This window comes from Malurus melanocephalus, unplaced genomic scaffold (assembly GCF_030028575.1).
Source record: "Malurus melanocephalus ecotype Western Australia unplaced genomic scaffold, MMel_1.1 scaffold_462, whole genome shotgun sequence".
Classification (NCBI taxonomy): domain Eukaryota; kingdom Metazoa; phylum Chordata; class Aves; order Passeriformes; family Maluridae; genus Malurus; species Malurus melanocephalus.
The window spans coordinates 200,077-220,721 of record NW_026623694.1 but is presented as its reverse complement, the minus strand read 5'-3'; the positions used below and the strand labels follow the sequence as shown (position 1 = coordinate 220,721).

General features: G+C 38.2%; 1 protein-coding gene across 1 annotated transcript in view; it reads right to left on the bottom strand.

Moving 5' to 3' along the window:
* Window positions 1-20,645, bottom strand: part of WDPCP (WD repeat containing planar cell polarity effector) — a 99,674-nt gene that overhangs the window by 63,943 nt on the left and 15,086 nt on the right. Inside the window, exons 7-10 of the mRNA XM_057380593.1 lie at window positions 18,644-18,777; window positions 14,190-14,381; window positions 4,538-5,147; window positions 291-479 (exon numbers count right to left, since the gene is read on the bottom strand). Of these exons, the coding sequence (XP_057236576.1) occupies window positions 291-479; window positions 4,538-5,147; window positions 14,190-14,381; window positions 18,644-18,777 (1,125 nt within the window). The remainder of the gene's footprint in view (window positions 1-290; window positions 480-4,537; window positions 5,148-14,189; window positions 14,382-18,643; window positions 18,778-20,645) is intronic.

Here is a 20,645-nt window from a genome sequence, read left to right as displayed (position 1 = left end):
ATAGGATATACACATATATATACATATACACATTATATATAAATATATACATTACCATATGCATTATTTTAGTGTCTCTATTGATACAAACTAAAATGTAGTCAACACATTGGTCCAGAATTTATAGAAATGACTTGTCCACAATGACATTATGAGGCACAATAATCTGGCTGGCTGGCTGGATTCTCATTCCTGTCTTCCTTATACAGCCAATAAATATATTGCCCTAATCCACACCTGGATTACCAACACACCACGAAAATGCATTAGAAATATGAGCAGTTTCTTACCTTCTCTGACTGGTGTAAGCTTTTGTTTAAGAAGGTGGTTGCAAATGGCACTCAGGCAGATATAGCAGCGTGCACCCATCGTGTTCCAGTTCATGGTGCTCAGGACATTAATTGCCTCCTGTATCTCATCATAACGAATGTACTGCTGGATGAGTTCCACGAGGCCCAGTTGTCCTCTTGTGAACACACCTTCAACAAGAAATATTACAACCAGAGATAATGGGTTTCTATTTTGATAGAGAATATGTAAAACTCTAGCTGACTACTTTTCAGCACAGTTAAAAATAATTGTTATCATTTAAAATTAAGTTGATGGGTTTCAATATTAATTTTTTAATATGAGACAGCACCTTTCTATCTTGTATACCTAGACTGAGGGTGCTGGACAGCAAAGAATCATCATGTGGCTGAATGGAGGCTGAATAAATGTAGCCAAAAATCACTGGTGACAACATCATGTAATGAAGTTGGGCTTAGCCAACGTAGAACAAGTTTATTTGCAGTTTATCACTGTTGCATGGTAGGTAATAAATCCACTTTCACAGCATCTCCTTCCTGCAGGGAAACACTGCTGGACAGCACCAAACCCGAGCATTTGTCTCAAACAGCTGGATCTGTATGAGACAAATGTAGAGCAGCTCAATCTCAAAGCAACTCTTACTCAATTATTCTCCAGATTGCAGCTGCTCTGGACCTTCCTTCTAGTTTCTATAGTTTTTTCTAAGCAATATTCTCTAAGTGCAGCATTTTTTCTGAGGAGACACCGTGGAAGTTAGCCACATCTTGATATTACAGACCTTTGAATTACAGTCCCCCATGAAATCAAGAATAAGTTTGTCACAAGAATGTTTCCTGACTTGCAGATCTCAGCTTCTGAACAGAAAAGGTGACTGAAAAATGTTCTTTGTTGTCTCTGACTAAMCAATTGATCATGTGACATAGGCCACACATGGCATTTTAGCAAGTCCTGCTCACTTTGGATCGCTCTGATAGAGTATTTATCAGTACTCCTCCAAACATTAGAAAGAGACCAATATAAATTTATTGTTTCTCTAAATCAAAACATAGTTTGTTTGTTTTTTTTGTTTTTTGTTTTTTTCTCAATTTGTATTCTGATGTTGTTTGTTGAAACCAAACTTATGGAAAAAATTCTGATGAGAAAGGGAATAAGCTAAATTTCAATACTGATATTAAAACCATAGGACTGGCTGTGGAAAACAAAGTCTGATAACAGAGAAAAGCAGATCTGATTTATATAAAACATACCTCACAAATATTTAATAAATGTTGCTAATACTGTTTGTGATGTGAAATAAGAAATGAGGAAAAAAAATGGAGGAAAACATCTGACTACAGCTTGAGGAGAAGTAACCTGCTGAGAACTAATGTTTTTGGGAAAACAAAACACTTACATATTTACATTTTGTAACAGAAATACTAATTTTTTTTTAGCATCAATAAAGAAAGATTCTCTATTGTATTTCACTTTATATTTGCATGTATTAAAGCCTGTGGACATTACAGTGGGTAACAGCCATGTTTAACCTGTTAATATCTAATTGTTATTCTTCCTAAATATGTAGCGTTTTTGAAGTCTTACAGAAGCTGGGGAACCTCCACATTAATCTCTCAGCAAAGATGAAAATACTTGTTTTATGTTAATTAAATATAATATTATATTTAAAATGCCTTTAGAAGCAATGCTGAACCACYGGCATCAGTACCACATTTGGCACTATCCGAGATCTGTGTTGGCATCAATGACAAGAAGCTGCTCTTGGAAATGATTTTGGCATTAGACACCAAAAATATTTGCTATTGGTGTTAGAGGGTAGGTTTAATATGAATCTTTTCCTGAAATAAATCTGGATAGACAGCACAATGGAGATTCACAGAACTTCTCCAAAACCATAATGTAGCTGGAAGTTAAAATCATATTTGCTTATTGTCACTGACACAGTTTCTTAACAGACTTCTGTGRAAAACAATTCCAAGCCATGTGTTATTCATGGATTTTATTTCAGTCCTGAATGCCTGTCTGGGTCTTGCTGTCATGGGCCCCTAAATTTTCGCTATMATTTATTAGTGCATTTAATTAATTTGTTTATTTATTCTGCATTATTTCTTAAACAGCAGAGACCTAAAAACTGCTGAGACTGTGAAGAGAGGCTCACTAATCAACACAGTGTTCCCTTGGCAGCGTGGTAAACTGAGGAGATGAGGTGCAAAGCAGAAAACCAGGATGAAATAGAGAGCAGCATATTTTTGCACGATGGACTACAAAGAGGGAGAGAGGGAAGAAGGGAGAGAGCTTTGCCTCCTTCCTAGCAGAGATTTTACAGTAATTATACAGAATGAATTTTTAAAATGTGATAACTTTCAGCTGTAGAGGTCAACATCTTCCCATTTGGATGCTTGACTTCTCCTGGGTGGTGAGCTTCCAGGCAACCTGCTTGGGAAAAAGAGGTGACAGCCAACTCACTGCCTAATTGATTTAGGAACGGTGCCCAGGGAGACAGTCCAATTAAGTTTACAAGCTGGCAATTAGCAGGAAAGGCCTCTAAATCCCTGTACTGAGAGCCTGCTTGCCTTGGTAAGAACATAAATGTGCTAAAGATAGCAAGGGGAAAGCTGGGCTTTCTGGAAAGCTGTTGTGAGAAAACCTCACCAGGGAGGAGYGAAGAAAAGCAAGGTAGAGGTGGGTAGAATGCCTCCTGCTCTCCTCCATCCCAGCCAAATCAGGACAGAGATAATTTAGAGGGTTTATTCTTTTTAAAATGGCCAACATGCACAAAAACATCAAATAGCTGTTATAATTAGTGTTCTGGGGTACTCTGTAACTATTAAACCTGTCATTGAACTTAATGCAGCTAATTATCTCAAAATAAATTATTACCTGTAAATGGGTTTTTAAATAGGGGKTTTTTTTTTGGATAACAGCAATAATCTGGATCAGCTTTTTTAAAACTGCACAACTATAAGTCAATCCAACATTTTTTTGGTGCTAACATCTTATTAGAGTCATTTACCTTTTTGCAGTGGCACACTTGTTTAAATTTTTTTAGTTCAGTCTTTCAAATTTCTAAGTCCATGGTAATTTTAGACAGGTTTTTCCCCACAAAAGTACATGTGTGTCTCATTGAGTGAAGAAATAAAACAGGTTTTCAAATCTTACTATCACCTAAGTTGCTGTTTTGAGTCTTTTGGAGTGTTGTTTGGTTTTGGGTTTTGTTTTTGTTTTTTTTAAATAAAAAAGGCTTCTTCCTAATCTCAACAGCTTTATAGAAAAGAATAATTAAAAACTCCCAAAAAGATCTACAGAAGTAATCCTGTTTTCTTGGACAGACAATGGGCAGAATGCTGAAATTTTCCAGGATGGCTGCGTGCCCTGCTGAAACACTGGCTGGGGAGTCAGAGGGTTTAAGCATGATTGTTTTTTTAGCTCTCACAATGGGTTTGCACCACTGTAACTTGCCTGACTTGAATGAAATGAATACAGTTCTCACTGATGAACCACTGCAGGGGTTTTATTCTTAGTTCAGCCACTGTGTAACTCTTGTAAAGCCCTTTAGCTTTCCTTTACTCCTTCTTGTTTTTCTGCTTGTATAAGGAAGTTCGTTCTGGTTTTACTCTTTTAAAGTCTCTTTACACCTAAAATGAGAAGTGCTATGTAAATTTTAAAATTAGCATTATTACTTCTTCTTTTATTCACAACTCTTGGCAAATTAATTGAGAGACCAAGCTTCTCTGAAGGTTATGAAAATCAACCTTCTTCTGTGGAAAGGAAGAAAAAGGTGCAACTTCATGCACTGAAGCCAGGAAGAACAGAATATTGGACAAATACAGATCACACATGCAAAAAAAAATTTGGCAAAGAAAACAGCATTACTATTCTATTATTAAATATGGCTTATTTTAGCTTATTAGGGTTATTACTACAGAATGAATACAACTCCTAAAATTATGTACTACAGATTAAATTAATTTTCCAGGTGAGAAACTGTTATGCCTTATTGAAGTGGAGAGGAACATTATGGGATGCTGACCTGACAGCAGATGGGGGTCCTATTCTTATCAAGGTATAAAAGTTACCGTGAAGCATAAAAAAAATCCTTGGTATCTTCAGATATCTTTGAAACAATTTACTTTGAAGGCTATGGTCTCATATATCTAAAATGAGGGTGTTCCAGACTTCATAGATGTTTCTTTGAGAGCTCAAGGTTCAACAGATGTGCTCAGTAACTTACCAAATTTAAATTGAAGCACTGCCAAGGGTCCTTTGTCAAACCTAACCAACAAAAGGTCGTGAATATCCAAGCAGTCAGGGCTCACAAGGGACACTGGAGGAGCAGCCCACTGGATCTGGATGAGGCTGGTGGGCACCTCACAGTGTTTRCTGAACTGCAGCGTGGCCTCAGGTGAATAGTCCTGTGCCAAGAGCTGGATTTTAATGGGGGACAGAGCTGTGTCAAAGAGCTGCAGCTCCCCTTGYGAGCTGCCCAGCAGCAGCACGGCTCCGGAGGGGTGGTACGCGATCACGGCAGGGAGCAGCTCCGCTTGGGCCARCACAGTCACTTGGTTGTAGGCTTCRTACAGAACCACTGAGGAATCCTCACARCCCAGCACCAGCTTGTCTTCTGTCCCATCCCTGCAGCAGCTGACRGCCCTGGCTCTCAGGGGGATCCTGGTGATGGAGGCGCACTGGATTCTGCTCCGGACGCATTTGTAGACGCARCTGTCGGCCATGGGCTCCTTGGCTGCCGACACCGAGAGCTCCACCGTGAGCACCTGCTGGGGCTGCAGAGAGCTGAACYGGGCATCCAGGAGATCCCACTCCGTGCGGATGTAACTCAGCACCTGGCAAAAACACAAAGCTACYCATTTGTATGATGCCTKRTKATTTTTSYTTTTCCTTTTTACGCTTTCTGTACCCTCCATGCATTCCCCTGCACCCCTTAGCCCACATGYTTGTAATTCCTGTACSCTGATATTCCASCTTAGTTTAGGARYTCTGCTGGGCAGAGAGACCAAACATCCTGAGGAAGGWGTCAGTRTRCCYTGTGCTRTCTTAAACCCGARGCTCCAGSCTTGGGTGAAGCCTCCTCTCTGGAACATCTTGTATAAACTARGCTCTRGCCTCATCCAGGGGGGGATTCATTAGAATAGGGGGACATTACTGCATTTGTKAAGTTTCTTACTGGGGAATCCTAGATAGATAYGCTAATTCCTGAACCCTATAAAACTTGTAYCCGTGCTGTACACGGGKGTGCATTCTGCCATCAAGTTGTGCACCTGGRATCCCAAATACCGRGGTAAAACCCTTTTYATCCCCTTAACCRTGTCTGTGTCATTACTAAAAACTGGCCTTTCAAGGCAACAGTAACCATTCACTCWTACTGCTGCAAATGCGCTTTCCTGTGGGTCGGTCACAAATGGACATTATCAAAACAGAATTCTGAAATCTACTCTTTGAACMTTGAAAAGGTTTGTTCATTTGATTTTAAAAACCCTGCAGTATTTTATAAACCGTATTTGTTTGTCTGGACCTATGTAACGGGTTAGAAGAACAGAAGATAAAAGAGGGCATGGTCTTAATCCGTGGTAAAAGGAGAAAAGAGCAGCTGACTGATGCAAAACAGTAATTAATTATTCACAAGTGGGGTGGGTAGAAATCCCARAATTCCTGGAAAAATCYATAGTAGGTTACTCTGAGTATCGAGCATAGAGGATTTTTGATCATTTGCTCTGGGCCATGGTAACAGAAAATATTACACYGTGGTGGTAGAAACAATGGCATGTTAAAACAGCACCTACTGTACACTGCCAAGTGAGTAGGTGGTAGATGTTCTTCGGTGCCACACAACTTTAGATGCAGAATAAATTAATTTCTGATAGCAGAAAGAGGGAGACTGTTATGGGATACTTGAAAGTTGAACAAATGGGAGGAAGAAAACAAAGGCAGAATGTGATAAAAAGACAGCAGCTGGCAAAAAGCAAGAATCTGTAGTGTGGAAATATGGGAAGTACCCCTAAGTGGTGGCGGCAGCAGTGGAGACCAGTGAAGATTCATGGGATAAATGGGTTTGAACGAGAGGTGATGCACAGGATTTGAGCAGTGAAACCGTGGGAGGAAAACCACCTGTAAACGAGTTATAGGTGAGCTTATGAAAAGATATTTCATAAAAAACTGAGAAAACCCGTGTCTTTAGAAGAATGAGAGTAGTGGAAGTCRGTCAGGAACTTGCTGGTGTTTGTTCATGCAGAAATAAAGACTGAAAGGAAAATGTGAACCTGAGCCGAATCCTGCCCTCGGGAATACTCACAGAAATCTTCACTGTAAATTAAAGTTGCTGCCTTGCAACAACTGTTGGAAGCTACTTGGGTCCAGGTGGTATGAGAGCACAGGAAGGGGTAAAAAGTGTGATTAAAAGGTAGAGAGAGGGTGAGGAAGGAAATCTGGACATTTCAGGTTGAAAACAAAAGGTACACATAATGTTGGAGCAGTTTAAATTTGATTTCCACAGATCACAAGACCAACTGAACAWGCAATTTAGCCTTTCATCCTGCAAAGGAGAATAAGAAACTCAGATTTTTTTGGCATACCACCCATTACTTCTGAAGTAACTGATAAATTTCCAAACAAGTTTTTGGGATGTTGATCAGGCTGATTAGGATGTTTTTGTTCTGACAGTTTACTTACTTTGTCAGCAAAAGGGTTTCTCATTCAAAAGAAAGAAAAAAGGGGATTATTGCAATTCTCGGCTGGAAACCAGCTGAAGTTAATATGATTTTTAATTATAAATATTAGTTAATATTTACTACTTAAAGATGAGTAGTTAAGGATGTGCAAAGAACCACTTAATGCAAAGGCACCTAATGCAGAAGCCAATGTGCCCAACCTGTGAAAACCACATCAACCAATCTCAACAAAGACCCATGAAAATATATTTCAAAGAGGAAATAAAAGATTACAGTACTTTTATAGCCTGAAAAATATTTTCWCACCTCAACCATTCCCTCACCAATGGCTTGACCTCTGCAATAAGTCATTTTATGCCCACAAAACATTGCAATGGCTACTGTGCAGATGTTAGAGCTGCAGAGGTGAACTTATTAGGGTGTTAAATTGCATGGCAAGGAAACTCCTAGAAGAGGTTATTGTGGACAAAGGATTACTATGACCACAGAGTTCTCTAACCCCAAATAAAGTGAAGTGTTATTGTTTGTTCTGCTGTTTTCCTGAAGAGTAGGCATAGACACCCAGGTAGCTCCCTTTCAAATGTGTGAAACAGAAATCTTGCCCAAGCAAGTCTTCAAAGCTTCCATAACTTCAGTGAAATGAGCCTTGAGGCCCTCTGGGACTAAGATTTCTGTCTTCCTGTGGCAGGTTTCAATGTACTGCATAATTCTGCTACATATTTTGACCCCAAACCAGTATTTTTCTCTGGACAACTCTTCAAAAGCTACAAGAAAGTCATGAAGATCCACACRGTAATCAAGCCTATGACAGAAGAGAGAATGAAAGCACTATAAAATTCTGAAGAGAGCTTGGCCTTGAAGGTTATGGCAATAGAGTAGAAAATATGTGAAACCTGGATTTCATAACTCCATAGGAGTGACTGGAGGAAAACAGCAATGGAAACAGTCACAAAGAAATAAATGTTGCCATGTGATTAYTGGGGAGTCAGCAAGTAAATTGCACTCAATTCATAATTTCTTCCTGCCTTGTTAGAGCAAAAGAAGGAGAAAATTATGAYCACTATCTTGAATTTAAAAGGAAGTAAAATCTTGCATTTTGGAAGACTAATGAGTCTTGAGATGAGACTCTTCCTAGCTTCTCATAATTTTGAGAGCAAATCCTTGGAGTGAAGTCTAGGGTAGGGCTGGTTGATGCATATAACACAATCCTGAATTAGGAAAAAGTTCCTGCAAGGAAAGAAACTCTTTGTTGCCTTTCAAAACGTAAGTTTTGGCATAATGTTGGAACACACAAGGCTTAAAGGAAACCTTTCCAGACACTTTCTAGACAGTTCATATTCTGGCTGAAAAGAAGAGAAACATTTCTCCTTAGATTGGAACAGATAAGCTGCTTCTTCTCATGCATCAGTGGCCTCATGTGCCTCTTGCAGGAAGAGAACCAAGCCGAGACCTCTTTGTTCTGCCTTCCAGTTCTGCTGAATGTAACTGGTATTTGGCATTCTGAAGAGGAAAAATGAATATTCTCTTTCATCTGACAGGGACAATTTGGGTTTCTCTGTCAGAAATTAGTTTTATTATTCATTCTTCATGCCACTAACAGGAAAACGAATGCAGAGACACAACAACAGAAACATTAATAACTCTAAGAAAATCTTTTTGAGAGATATGAAGTCTAATAATCAAAACTYCTTTTTCCCAAGAAGATGGTATTCTGCCAATTGTTTTTCTGTCTGGTAAGTAGCCACATGGTGGTAAATGTAGTGCATACAGAGCCTTAGCTTTCCTTTTAAAGGGATCCGCTGAGATTCCTTCCTGATGAGCAGCAGTTCTCTGGAACCCTAAAAGGTGATGTTAAAATATTTAACAAAGCATTTGCTTGTGGAATGGGAAAGCAAAAGCTGGAGGAGTTTCCTCAGAAATGGTAGAACAAATGCTAGGTTTGTGAAGGAGGCAGCAGGACAGATCTGAAAAGACAGAGTGGTAATTTCATGGCAGGGTGTAGAGTTAATGTCAAATACTGCTTGGACTAAGCATTTAGCTTTGTATTTCAATAAAAGATTTCTGGAAGTATTTTACATGAAGTTAAACCAATTACTTTCTTTAAAATAAATACATAAAAATTTAAAAATCTTAAAGGTTTTATCACATGAACGTTACAAAAAAAATACAGTATATGCATTTAAATACTGTCCATGTAATTTATACACATTTCCCTTGTTGTTGTAGCAGTCATGCACCACTACTGCACATTTCTATTGTTTTCCCCTTGCAGTATTGGCCTGGGCTCTGCATCAGCTCATCAGCAGCACGAGGGATGCTATAAATGCCACGTTCTCAAATCCTAGAGCCAGGAATCATAACAATCCAAGCAAAGGAATCTGTTAATCTTTGTAAATAAGAGGCCTGCTATGCTATTTAAAACACTCGCTTTCATTTTATGTTTGAGAGAAATAATAGCGCTGTCTTGTGTGGGCAGTATCACTCTTCTCAGTGAAAATCTTTGAACACTTAAAATTGAAGTATTTTGCRTAGAGTGCTGGGAAGGGATAAAGTCCACATATCAAAACAAGTAAGAGTTTTAACCAGTAGTTCTTAAGCAGAAAATTGGCTTACCAGGCAGATGAAAAAAAAGAAAACAAAAGAAACAGAGAAATAAGCTTGCTGTGACTGAACTGTGTGTCTTTCAGATGAGAAAAAAAATGTTTGATTTATTTTATGGATGTTATAAAAGGGCTCATTTAATTTCACACGGTGAAGTTCCAAATAGCAACAAACATTTTAATTAGAAATGTAAAGTGGGAAGTGTGGTGCACACCAGAGTAAAACAATTTTAAATACAACACAGTGAAGATGAAAGGAAAAACCACCCTATTTCAAAACATTTCTAAATAAAAGTGAAAGGCTCCTACTCTATGTTACTTATTTGGCTGTATTGTATCTACAGACCTACATGCAATCTTATTATTTAGATCTGCAGYCAACACTTACTCTTATTTTCTTTCAAAATTTATCGTCATCATCTTTATCCCATATTATTCATTGAACTTCTAACCCAATGTGACACTGAGGATTTCACATTCTTTGCTGTATGTGTGTGAGAGGAATTTCAGCCATTCTGTCACACAGGGTAGATATTTTTTCTGAGCACTCCAGTAACTGTAGGACAGCTCACACAGAAAAGATCTGCTGTGCTTATTTCACAAATCCCAGGCACAATGTGAGAGCAATAACTATTAAATATTATCTCTTGGGAGAAAGGAAAATAATATTCTCTCTCAGGGAAATTATTTTTTCCACAAGATTGAAGTATAATTTCAGTCATTCCCACTAGCACTAAGTGGAGTGAAAATAAGAATGGCAAAGACAAATGCAAAGTGCTGCAGGAACTGAGCCCTGGCATCAGCACCTCCTGTTAATTTGTGTTTGAAGAATAAAGTTCATGTTGATTTTAACAYGACTTTCTCCCAAAGCATTTAATCCAAAGATGATTTCACATCAGATCCTATTCATTCRCAGCAAATTGTTTGAAATAATTTCTGGAAGATTCCTCTTCTGGTTTTGAAATCAAAACRCCAGCATTATCTCCACAGGGAGACAATTTAAATAACATTGTTCGATCGTTGATACTTTAACATTWWAAAAAAMMCCMAMMAAMCCCAAACAAAATAAACCAAACAAAATTCTGATAATCAAATAAATAAATTAGAGAATGGGTGAGTTTGCTGGAGGAAATCCATGCACACAGGAAAGCAGACAAAGGTCCAAAGATAAACACCCCTGCAGCAATGTGCATCGCATGCTGAGGCAGTCACGTGTTAAAGAGAAAAGCACTTTTATTTCTTCAAGGGACAATTCTTGAGCAAATCTAACAGCAGTCAACATAGCAAATAGTGATTTCAGAGGAAAAAAAACAAAACAAAAACCAGTACAAGAAGTCAAGATTTGCAAGGAAAAGTTATTCCTGTTTGTAGAGGAATAGTGGTTACCTGTAGCCTTAATAGTAAATGGCAAAACATAAAGCCATGTGCCAATATTCAAATCCAATTATAGAATGTTTAAGAAGTAAAATGCATTTCCTTCCTTAAGCTGAAGATCTACTGGAGTACACAACACCCCAAATATTCCATGGGCAGCGTGAATCATCCCAACACAGAACGTGTAGGTGCAGGTGAGGATCATGATGAGGGGTTGAGTTGTCTCATCCCACAGCTATTCCTGTCCTCATCCTAATAAGAACTGTTCTGGTGGGCAGCCAGGATCACCCAGRAAATTCCTCCAGGCAGGAAATAGTATCAAATAAGTGCCCATTTGCCTCTGCTCAGCCCCAGGAACAGCAGAGGCAGCAGCTGGCAGGTTGTTTTGTGGTTTCTTTAGGTCAGCACTGAGGTGATGCCTTGGGGAGCACCCATTCATTTCCTCAGGCTTGGCTTCATAAACCCAACATGCCAAACAGCTCTTTATGGTCTTGTTATTCAGCATTTTCTGTTTTTCTCTTAATTCTAGATGATAATGGTGTTTTATCCAACTGATAGTACTATTTCCAAGTAAAATGTTGGTGGTGTTATTTTACTACACTTCTCTTTGATAAATGCTCTAAATTGAGTAAGCTCATGCTTCTCACCCTTCTTCTATTGACAATAATCTTTTACTGGGAGTAAAATAATTTTACTGATCATATGGATTGATTTTCATGAATAACAATGGCATATCCTGTTTTTATTTCAAATCTATACCCGAGGAATACTACAAAGGGAAAGGGATTAGAAGCAAAGAAACAAAACCACTGTATTTTTGTGGTACCCGACCTGGAGAGTAACTGTTTACAAGCCCTCTAGAAATGCTAACTATGTTTTTTTCTCATGTCTAAGCTGTTAAATGGCCTTCAGAACTCAAAGGTCTTAAGGTAAATTTCCCCTCCAAGACTGCAGGGGAAGATGTACCTCAGTTAAATGCAGATTGGGGGTTGATGCTGTTTCTAGAACTGCTGGGTTATGATGTTCTCCCATCCATACACAGAAATTTAACTCCTGCCCATAAAGAACGTTAGAGAAATCAAACAAACAACCTCAAGCAAACAGTACCATGGGTGACATGCCATGGATTTATAGGTGAAGTGTATAGGCAGGGTGATTTGAGCCTTCCTGAACTGAGTACATGGAACAGCCTAATGGATGACCAGCAAGACAGTTTGTTATTCATATGTGACTGAGTTTTCCATAGCCCTGGCATAGTGCTTGGTATTTTATTGATAAATACAGGAAAAGAAATTTCATCTGAAGATTTTAAAATTAAAACAGACAAGTACAGGCAAAGAATCAGAAAAGGGAAACCAGTGCCACACTTACAAAGAATTTTCTTATATTTCTCTTACAATTTGGCCAAATTAAAATGATTATGACTTTAGGCCTAGAGCCTCAGTGAATGTTTATTATCATTACTGTACAAATCATCTGTGATGTGCTTGGGACTGTACTAGAGTTTAAACCAGAAAAGGATAGAACAAGGTGTATTGAAAGATGAAGGGGAATGCTGTGATTTGGAAATCTCCCAAAAACATATAAAGTGAAACAGAAAGCTTTAAACTGACAGGGTCATTTCTGTGAATTTCTTGAAAGAAAGGAGTCCTTGAAAAAAAACATTTCAGGAAACAGAGAGTGTGAACTGCTATGGTGGCATTAGGGAGATTTCTGGAAAGTATAGGAAAGGAAATAAAAAGGCAAAGGAATGTCATTGTCAGAACCTGGACATACAGAAGTCATGGTAAGAAAWAAKGTCTGAAATGTTAGTAGGGTGAAGYTTCAYWATATCAAACTGGTCCAGGKACTAGGCTGGAAAAGCTTACAAAGAACAGCCACACATTTTAGCTCCCAGASTAATTTTTTCTATGTGATTTGGCATAGCTGCAGGGGGAATGGAGAACTGCAGGTGTAGATCAGGCAGAGGAGAGAGATGAGTCAAAGATGACCGCAAGTGGAGAGAGGTCAATTGAAAAGAAGTAAAGAAGGCAGAGCTGGAGGTAATTTAAACTTCAATTCTGCAGTGACTAATGGCAGAAATAAGAAAAGAAAAGCTGTCTCAACTAGCTTTTCTCTTCACTTTCTATAGGTAGAAAATCCCAAGGGAAAGGAATCTCACTTAAATGAACATTAGTTATCGAAGTAATGGTTCCAAGACATTAAAACATTTACATCTCCCCTAATTAAAGAGAGGGGGATGCTGTTTGTAAGAGTAGCTTATTCTTAAGTGTTACTTAGGGGTTTTCCCTACAGGGAAATATCCTACAATATCTCATCCAGATCAGCTATTCCACAGCTGATCCTCAAGTTTGTGTTCTTCTCCCACAGTCAGTGCCTTTCCAGTCTATATTATAAGTGGGTAAAGAAAAACCAAAAATAAAACTCCAAATGCAGGAGCATCTGTACAAGATGTTAGACCAGAAAAGCTTTTACATTTCAAATTCAGGCTCCAGATATTTCTGAGTATGACCTGAGAGCTTTGTTTTTTGTATTGCTACCTAACATGACAAACTGGATACAAATATTCTTACATAGTTGAAACAATAATTAAATAACTGAAATGAAAACATCTGCCAAAAAAGGTAAGCTAGGCAGGTGCCAGGAAGAGGATGAGCTTGTAGCTTTGCCCTAACTCACAGCTTACACTCCCACCTGTAGATGGGGAGCTTTGACCTTTCCTTTTTGAAAAAATCAGCCTCTGATTAGATCAATACTCAACAATTTAAACACCATCTGGGCATAGCTAATATTTTATGAAAMACACCTTGAAAGAGATGTAAAATGYCTAKCAGTCARCATTGCAGACAATGTAAAATAATTGCATCAGACATGCATGCAACAGTTACAATTGCYAACTCAGATTGAAGCTTGCAAGTGGAACTCTGATACTTATTTTCARTGTCAGCAGCACCAAAACAATTCCATGATAAAGCCCTGACTTCCCTGCTACATTGCTCTGGTTGACAGTTTTGATGTGAAAATAGTAAACATAGTAAATATGTTTTTTAAATAACAAACCTTTGTTTTTAAGATTAGGATGCCTGATCTTCTTATCTTATGTTTTAATTCTCTGTGTTCTTTATATCTATTTGGGTATGCATTTAAGTTGAATAGTTCTTTTTTTAGTAAATTTAAAATAAAATTAAAAAAAAAAAACATGTAACAAGAGAGTTCATCACTTTACCTCCAACTTGCCATGTGCACAGCCTAACAGCAAAAGGTTGGCTCTGTCCCTCTCACAGGAAATAGGAGACCAAGGCCATGCTCCATCACTGGTTGCTGACCACCAGCAAATCACCATATCTTGCACACTGTTTATTGCCAGGTGACGCTTCATCCTTCTACCTTCTGGTCCAAGTATATCAACATAAGAAATCTGATGGAAGAAGAAAAAAAAAAAAAGCAGGAAATATTGGAGGTGATAAAACAGCACAGTTGGAGCAAATGGGTGCATTTACTTTGGAAGTGTGAGAAAGAATGTATATATACACGGAGCACTGCGTACATATATATCTTCATATAGGCTGTCTGTAAACATGAAAAATATCTCCTCAGACAGAAAGACATGCTCACACTTTTATCTGTGGGGAGGGGATTGGGATGGAAAGGAATATGAGTTAAGAAGGAATTTACTGCAATGACTCCAATCAATACCAAAATGTACAGTCATGGTTGCTTGACAGCATCGACCTCCACACAGGATTTAAGCTTAGCCATATTAAATGACAAGTTCTGCAAAGCTGACCACGGAGCTAAGGCCAGTGTTTAAGACATAATCAAATATTAAATATATTCTACAGCATTTGAGCAAACATATATCTTTCTTCTTCCTCCCAAAATTAAGGAAACACAAACATCTGCTTTGCAAAAGAAATATATACTTTTCTGCATAATGTGGATGAGCTACAGCATCATGCGTAAAGTTTATGCAGCTCTTGAGAATTGTGCCTCTTTCTCAGGAAGGATTTGTGGAATTTATTATTCAAACTCTGTTATTTGGAGCATGGTTATTTGAAAACATGAGCAGTGCACCATCTGGGTGACACATGCCAAGGAAATATAGATTGCACCGCATTTCTGCTTAAGGAATTAATGGAAGGTTGATAGCTAGGGGAAAAAAAAACTATCTTGCCATTGCTGGTCAGCAATAATCGAACCACTTTCTGGGGATTAAGCGCATGGCTAAGCCTACTGGACCAGACACTAGCAAAGGGCAGGGGGTCTTCTTATCAGAGAAATGCTTCTGGAGCCAGTCTCACTACATGACAGATTGCTTTCATATTCCTGTCTGCAAGGCAACAAAGGCTGGCAGTAATGCGATAATGCCAGAGTGCAATGGGTGTTAAGAACCCGTTGCATTTATGTATTGTATTTAGTAAATAATCAGGCTCATCCAAATTGTGATCTCAGCTCTCAACCAAGGCCATTAAAATCAAGGTTAATGCTTTAATAATCCTTTGCTGTTTTTTATATGGTCAAAAAGAACCCTTTTCTATTTGCATGGTCATAATATTATTGACCTCTTCATCCCATGAATACACATCAAAAGCAACTGAAATCAAAGTAATTACCAATGTTGTTCTCTCATGGTAAACATTTAACTCCTTCTTCTGTCTCTTTTAGTAAATTGAAATGGATTAAAAAAACACAGACAGGAAAAACTTGCAAAAGGTCGATATTTTCAGAACATCCCATGYTTTACTTGTCAAAATATTTTAATGGGTAAAGATAAAACACACACAATAGTTAGCAGGTAGCTGCTACTTGAATTAGAACCATATATAAATAGCTAATTTGGTGACAACACATTCATKAGGCTGGAAAAGCACAAATAGTTCCACAAGTATTAATTACTCCTGTATTAGTGTTAACTGTTCATAACAATCTTACGTGTCATAGCAGCCACAAATCTTTGTAAACATTCATGTCTTGCATTAGACATGCCACTCTCAAACATGGACTCATGTCACCAACAAAAGGCAAATAATAATAGCTGGTTTTCTATTTTGCTGGTCTTCAAGACTGTAGTTGTTCATGTAATAGGTCTTTCTTTATTGTTTCAAAGTGAAAAAAAAAATCAAGGTGGTATCAATCAGAAAGGAAGAGGATAGAGAGATTAATTCATTCATTTATGGATGAGTTGTGTAAAAAACTCAACTTTTGGATAAATACCAAGCTGTGATGAGGAAAGCATGGTTGACTTGTTCTTATTATTGGCAGAACTCCGTCAGTCCAGCACTGCTGCCAATTTTGCACACCATGAGCCTGGACACTGTTGCGAAGCTGCTTAWCATTACAATGATAATATGTCAGAAATTTAATTATATCATTACAAGCACTTTCCTCATTCTAGAAATGGGAATGTAAACCCAAATACTACATTTCTCTAGGCTATGCCAAAATTTAGAGGCACAAATGAAGGCTACAATCAAATTACCTCAATCTTGGCTCCAGATTTTAATCCTGTGTTAGTTCTATRCCAGTGCATGCTACCTTTTTCGTTCAATTTCTTTTGAAAAAAAACCTGCAATTCTAAACCATTTTTCCCCCTAAACACCAACATTTATTGTTGTTACATATTGTTGCATACTGTTACAAGTTTGCACAGTTGCAATTGAGAACCATTCTTTTTTTTTCTGCTGAGAGTGATGCTCGGTCTGCGTCTGTGATCTTTCAGCTTTTGGAAGTTTGACCAAAATCAGCCATGAAGAACTCTAAATCAATGCAGAGAGCTGACACAATATTATTGCAGAAGTGAATAATACTTTCTTCAGCCTCACACCGGTGCAATTCTGAAGATAATAAAAATTATATTTAGCTGCCTAACTAGTGAGCCTCACACAAAAGAACATTCAATTAAAAAATGCAAATGCCTTTTTTTTTTCTGGCTGGCAGAGAAATATTCCATAGTGATTCCCCCTGATTTCAAGAGAAAGCAAAGTAAATGTTGAGTGTGGAGGTGTTTTGAGAAGCTCAGCTGTGTCAGCAAAGGACTGAACTTAACAACCCTATTAAGGAGTGCAGCAGATATTTCTGGTTTCGCTGAACATTAAGCCAGGAGCTGTGGCCCTCACACTTCAATGACAAAGGCAGTTCACCAGAGCTTCTTCATTAAACTTTAGTGCTATTAAGGAAAAAGCCCCAGCACACACCACGCCAGCTCCCAAAGCACAGCCTCGATGAACACCACAGGCCAGGCACRAGGCGCAGCATTTTCAAGTAAAGTATGTATCAGCTCAGTTCCCAGTGAACAGTGAACTGTCTCAAATCCACGTTATAGAGGTTGGATCAATCTTGCAAACACAAGCCATCGCTGAAAAGAGGCCCTGAACTGAAACAGCCTGGAAAATGTATTAGATATTAATCCTAGCAGAAAGTATTTCTACCGAGCAAGTTAAAACACATTATAGCAAAACTTAAATTAAACATATCCTTAAAAAGCTTGCCTTGCAGATGCAAGCTCCCTTATGTGAGGAAGCAAATTACTGAAGGGTTGTCAAGGGGAAAATATTTGCAATCACAAGATTGTTTTCTTTAATGTTTATCCAGTCTGAAATAAATACAAACTCTCTCTTTCACTCACAACATCTTTCTACGTTTCTTGGGAAAGGGCTTGACCCTTCTCTGTTCTTGCAGTGGATTGGATGTATCCTCTTTCCTATTTTGAACTGTTCAAAGTTAATTGCCTTGGCTGATTATTTTTTCATGTTGCTGTAGCACCAAGCACTTCCACCTAAGGAAGTGGTGTCCTGATGCCAAAGTGCTCATGACTGAAATAAGTTATGGATACCCAGACCATTCCATCCAAGACAGGGTGTCATTCATCTTGAGATGAGCTGGTTCCCACTGACCCCCAGACTGGGTAGTTTAAAACCAGCTCAACTCTCTCTAGGYCACCTTTCACCTGCCTGTGTAGTGGAGGCACACCCACACAACAAGGGCTGCAAAAAGGGAGTATTTCAGCTCTTAACTCATGAATTGAGACCCAGAGGCACCAAGGTCACACACAGCTGGCCAGTGGTGACAAACTCAGCTTCTATGTCTTGATTCCTTACTCAGTGGCTCAATTCTAAAAGCAACTCCCCAGACAACACYATTACTAGAGGTGAAATTAAGATTTCTGCAATGAATTACAGCAATCTAGGAGCTCAGACAGATGATAGAATTACCAGAGTTCATGTTTGTGTCTATCAGCTGAGCCACAGTAATTGACCGTGTGTGTGTTTTCAGCCCTCAACAARCAAGAGGTAAAACACATTAACTGAAATCTTTTACACTGAGCTTTACCATTACAGACTTTRCTTCATGCTTGTTAGATGCCAAGAATGCGCCAAGGGTCACTTACTGCTGCTCAAACAGTCAAGCAGGGGTAACTCAAATGTGTGCCTGGGCCTGAAAATAAACACAGTAGAAATTTGGATCCCTCTCGGCAAAGTATTTTACCTCCTTAACTCAGACTGCCATCGTAATTTTTTTTTGACTTTTCAGTAACTGCCATTTTTAGAGTTTGAGCTGTTCTGTKTGAGCTGTTCTGGTCAATTATAGAAAGCTTTGCAATTTCTGCTGCTATACAGTATAGTGAAAACCAGTGATTCATGATGTTCCTGCAATGTTTACAGTCACCATTGGCAGCTATACCTTAAAGTCCAAACTAGAGAGTTTTTCCAGTCTTTTGTTTACATCAAGAGAATCCATTGTCTTTGTAAACTGAATAAWGCAGAGTTGGTTGTGGTCCTCAAATGACAAGATGATGAAACTGTCTGTAAGAACAGCTGAAACAAAAAAAAMGACAAAAATTGTCAGCACTGCAATATCTGTTTCTAGCAACAAAACAAAGTGGTGAACACTCCACTGAGACACTGCAAAAAGCAATTTTTTTCAAGATGGTGTCTTAAATATTACACAGAAAGCCCTGCAATATCCTAAAACATATCAGTGTGTCATCCTGTCAGGAATTTCTTGGAAATGAGAAATAAAGCCTAGGGAATACTCTGRTTACACACACCTGAATAAATTATCCCATATCAAATTGCCACTACATTTCAATATACATTATTTTATGCCCTTACACAATAATTTTAATCTCAGTATTCAGCTTTCAGTATTTTTTTTTCTCACGGTTACATCCACCAGTATTTCATAAATGGACCCCATACAGCTTGGCTATAAGGGTGATAAATGCAAATTAGTGCTTGAGGTGTATCTGGTCTTTTGACATTGTAAGGTTCCTGGTGCTGCTGCAGACACCAAGGAGGCTCTGACATGAAGGATTAGGCTTTAAAGGAGTTATGAATTCGTTGAAAGTTTCACATGGGAGTAACCAAACAACACAAGTGACCAAGATGGAACAGACTCCCTTGGAGTCTGGAGAAGCTCAGTGGAATCCCCACTGTTACCATAAGGGAGTGCTAGACCAAATTTGTTCAATATAAATGTGATTAACTAATCTGACAATGAAAATTACTTTTAAAAATAGCATCTAGGGTTTTTCCCAAGTGTCACCCAGTTATTCAAGCAGGACCCACACTTGAAGAGGTGTCTGAGTATGAAGTGAATCATCAGGGTAAGCAGTACCAGACCACTGAAGGATCACTGATGGTTTAAAGCAAAGCTGGAAAGCTGTGCTCAGACTGTAAACTCAGAAACCTCTCCTAAAAGGAAAGTGCCAATTAAAGTGGAACCAGATTTAGAAACAAAGAAAACTCTGTGGAACAACCTCAAACAAAACCAAACCCAACCAAAAAAAAAACCCACTAAAAAAAAAAAAGCATTTATTACTAATATCCCAGACTCTTAAACCTAATTTTTACATATCCTTAAGTAGATTGACAGTTTAATCTTACATATAAGCATGGAAAACTGGCTACTCAGCTTTGCTTTTCTTTAGTCTGATTTATAACCACTTGCATTTTCCAACAGTCATGTCCTGGCACAACTCTGAAGTATCTGGTATGCAAATGCTAAAGGGTAGAGTTTAGAGCCAAATAATTGCCTTTGAAATGTAACATTAACACCAGCTTTTTTGGAAGTAAAAAAAAAAAAAAAAAGGTGCTAAAGTATCTGATAAGGTGATTCAGAAGTTCTAACTGAGATTCTGCACACACATGAAAACTGAAAACCACTGAATATGGTATCCTCAATATCTGTGTACAGTTAAAATACTTTGATGTCCTCACAGACATAGTTTACATTAAAGATCAACTACGACAAACCTCAGATATTGATGAAATTTTGGCTATAAATAACAAGAATCAGGAGGACTCTCTGAGATGCAGGAGGATTATAAAAGCAGTAGTAATTCTGTATTTTGTGCACACAGTCTGACCTTTATTCCAAATGTTAAGAGGACATGCTACTCTGAATGAGAATTACAACATTTCATAAGTAGTTCTGGCAGATTGTAACCATTATCCATTTCTACATACACACAATTGCTGGAGTAAGAACTATTATTTTTATACAGGCTTCTTGTACTAAATGTAGGATTTCTCTTGGCCAAATTTATAATCACAATTTTAATTTGAAGTCAAATTTGGAAAGGTGTTATTTTGTTGAATTAAAATTCATTTCCTCCAGGACAACATTATCTCATGTTTCCCATGTAGGGATAGCACAGTATAAAAACTTGGGTTTTGAGCAT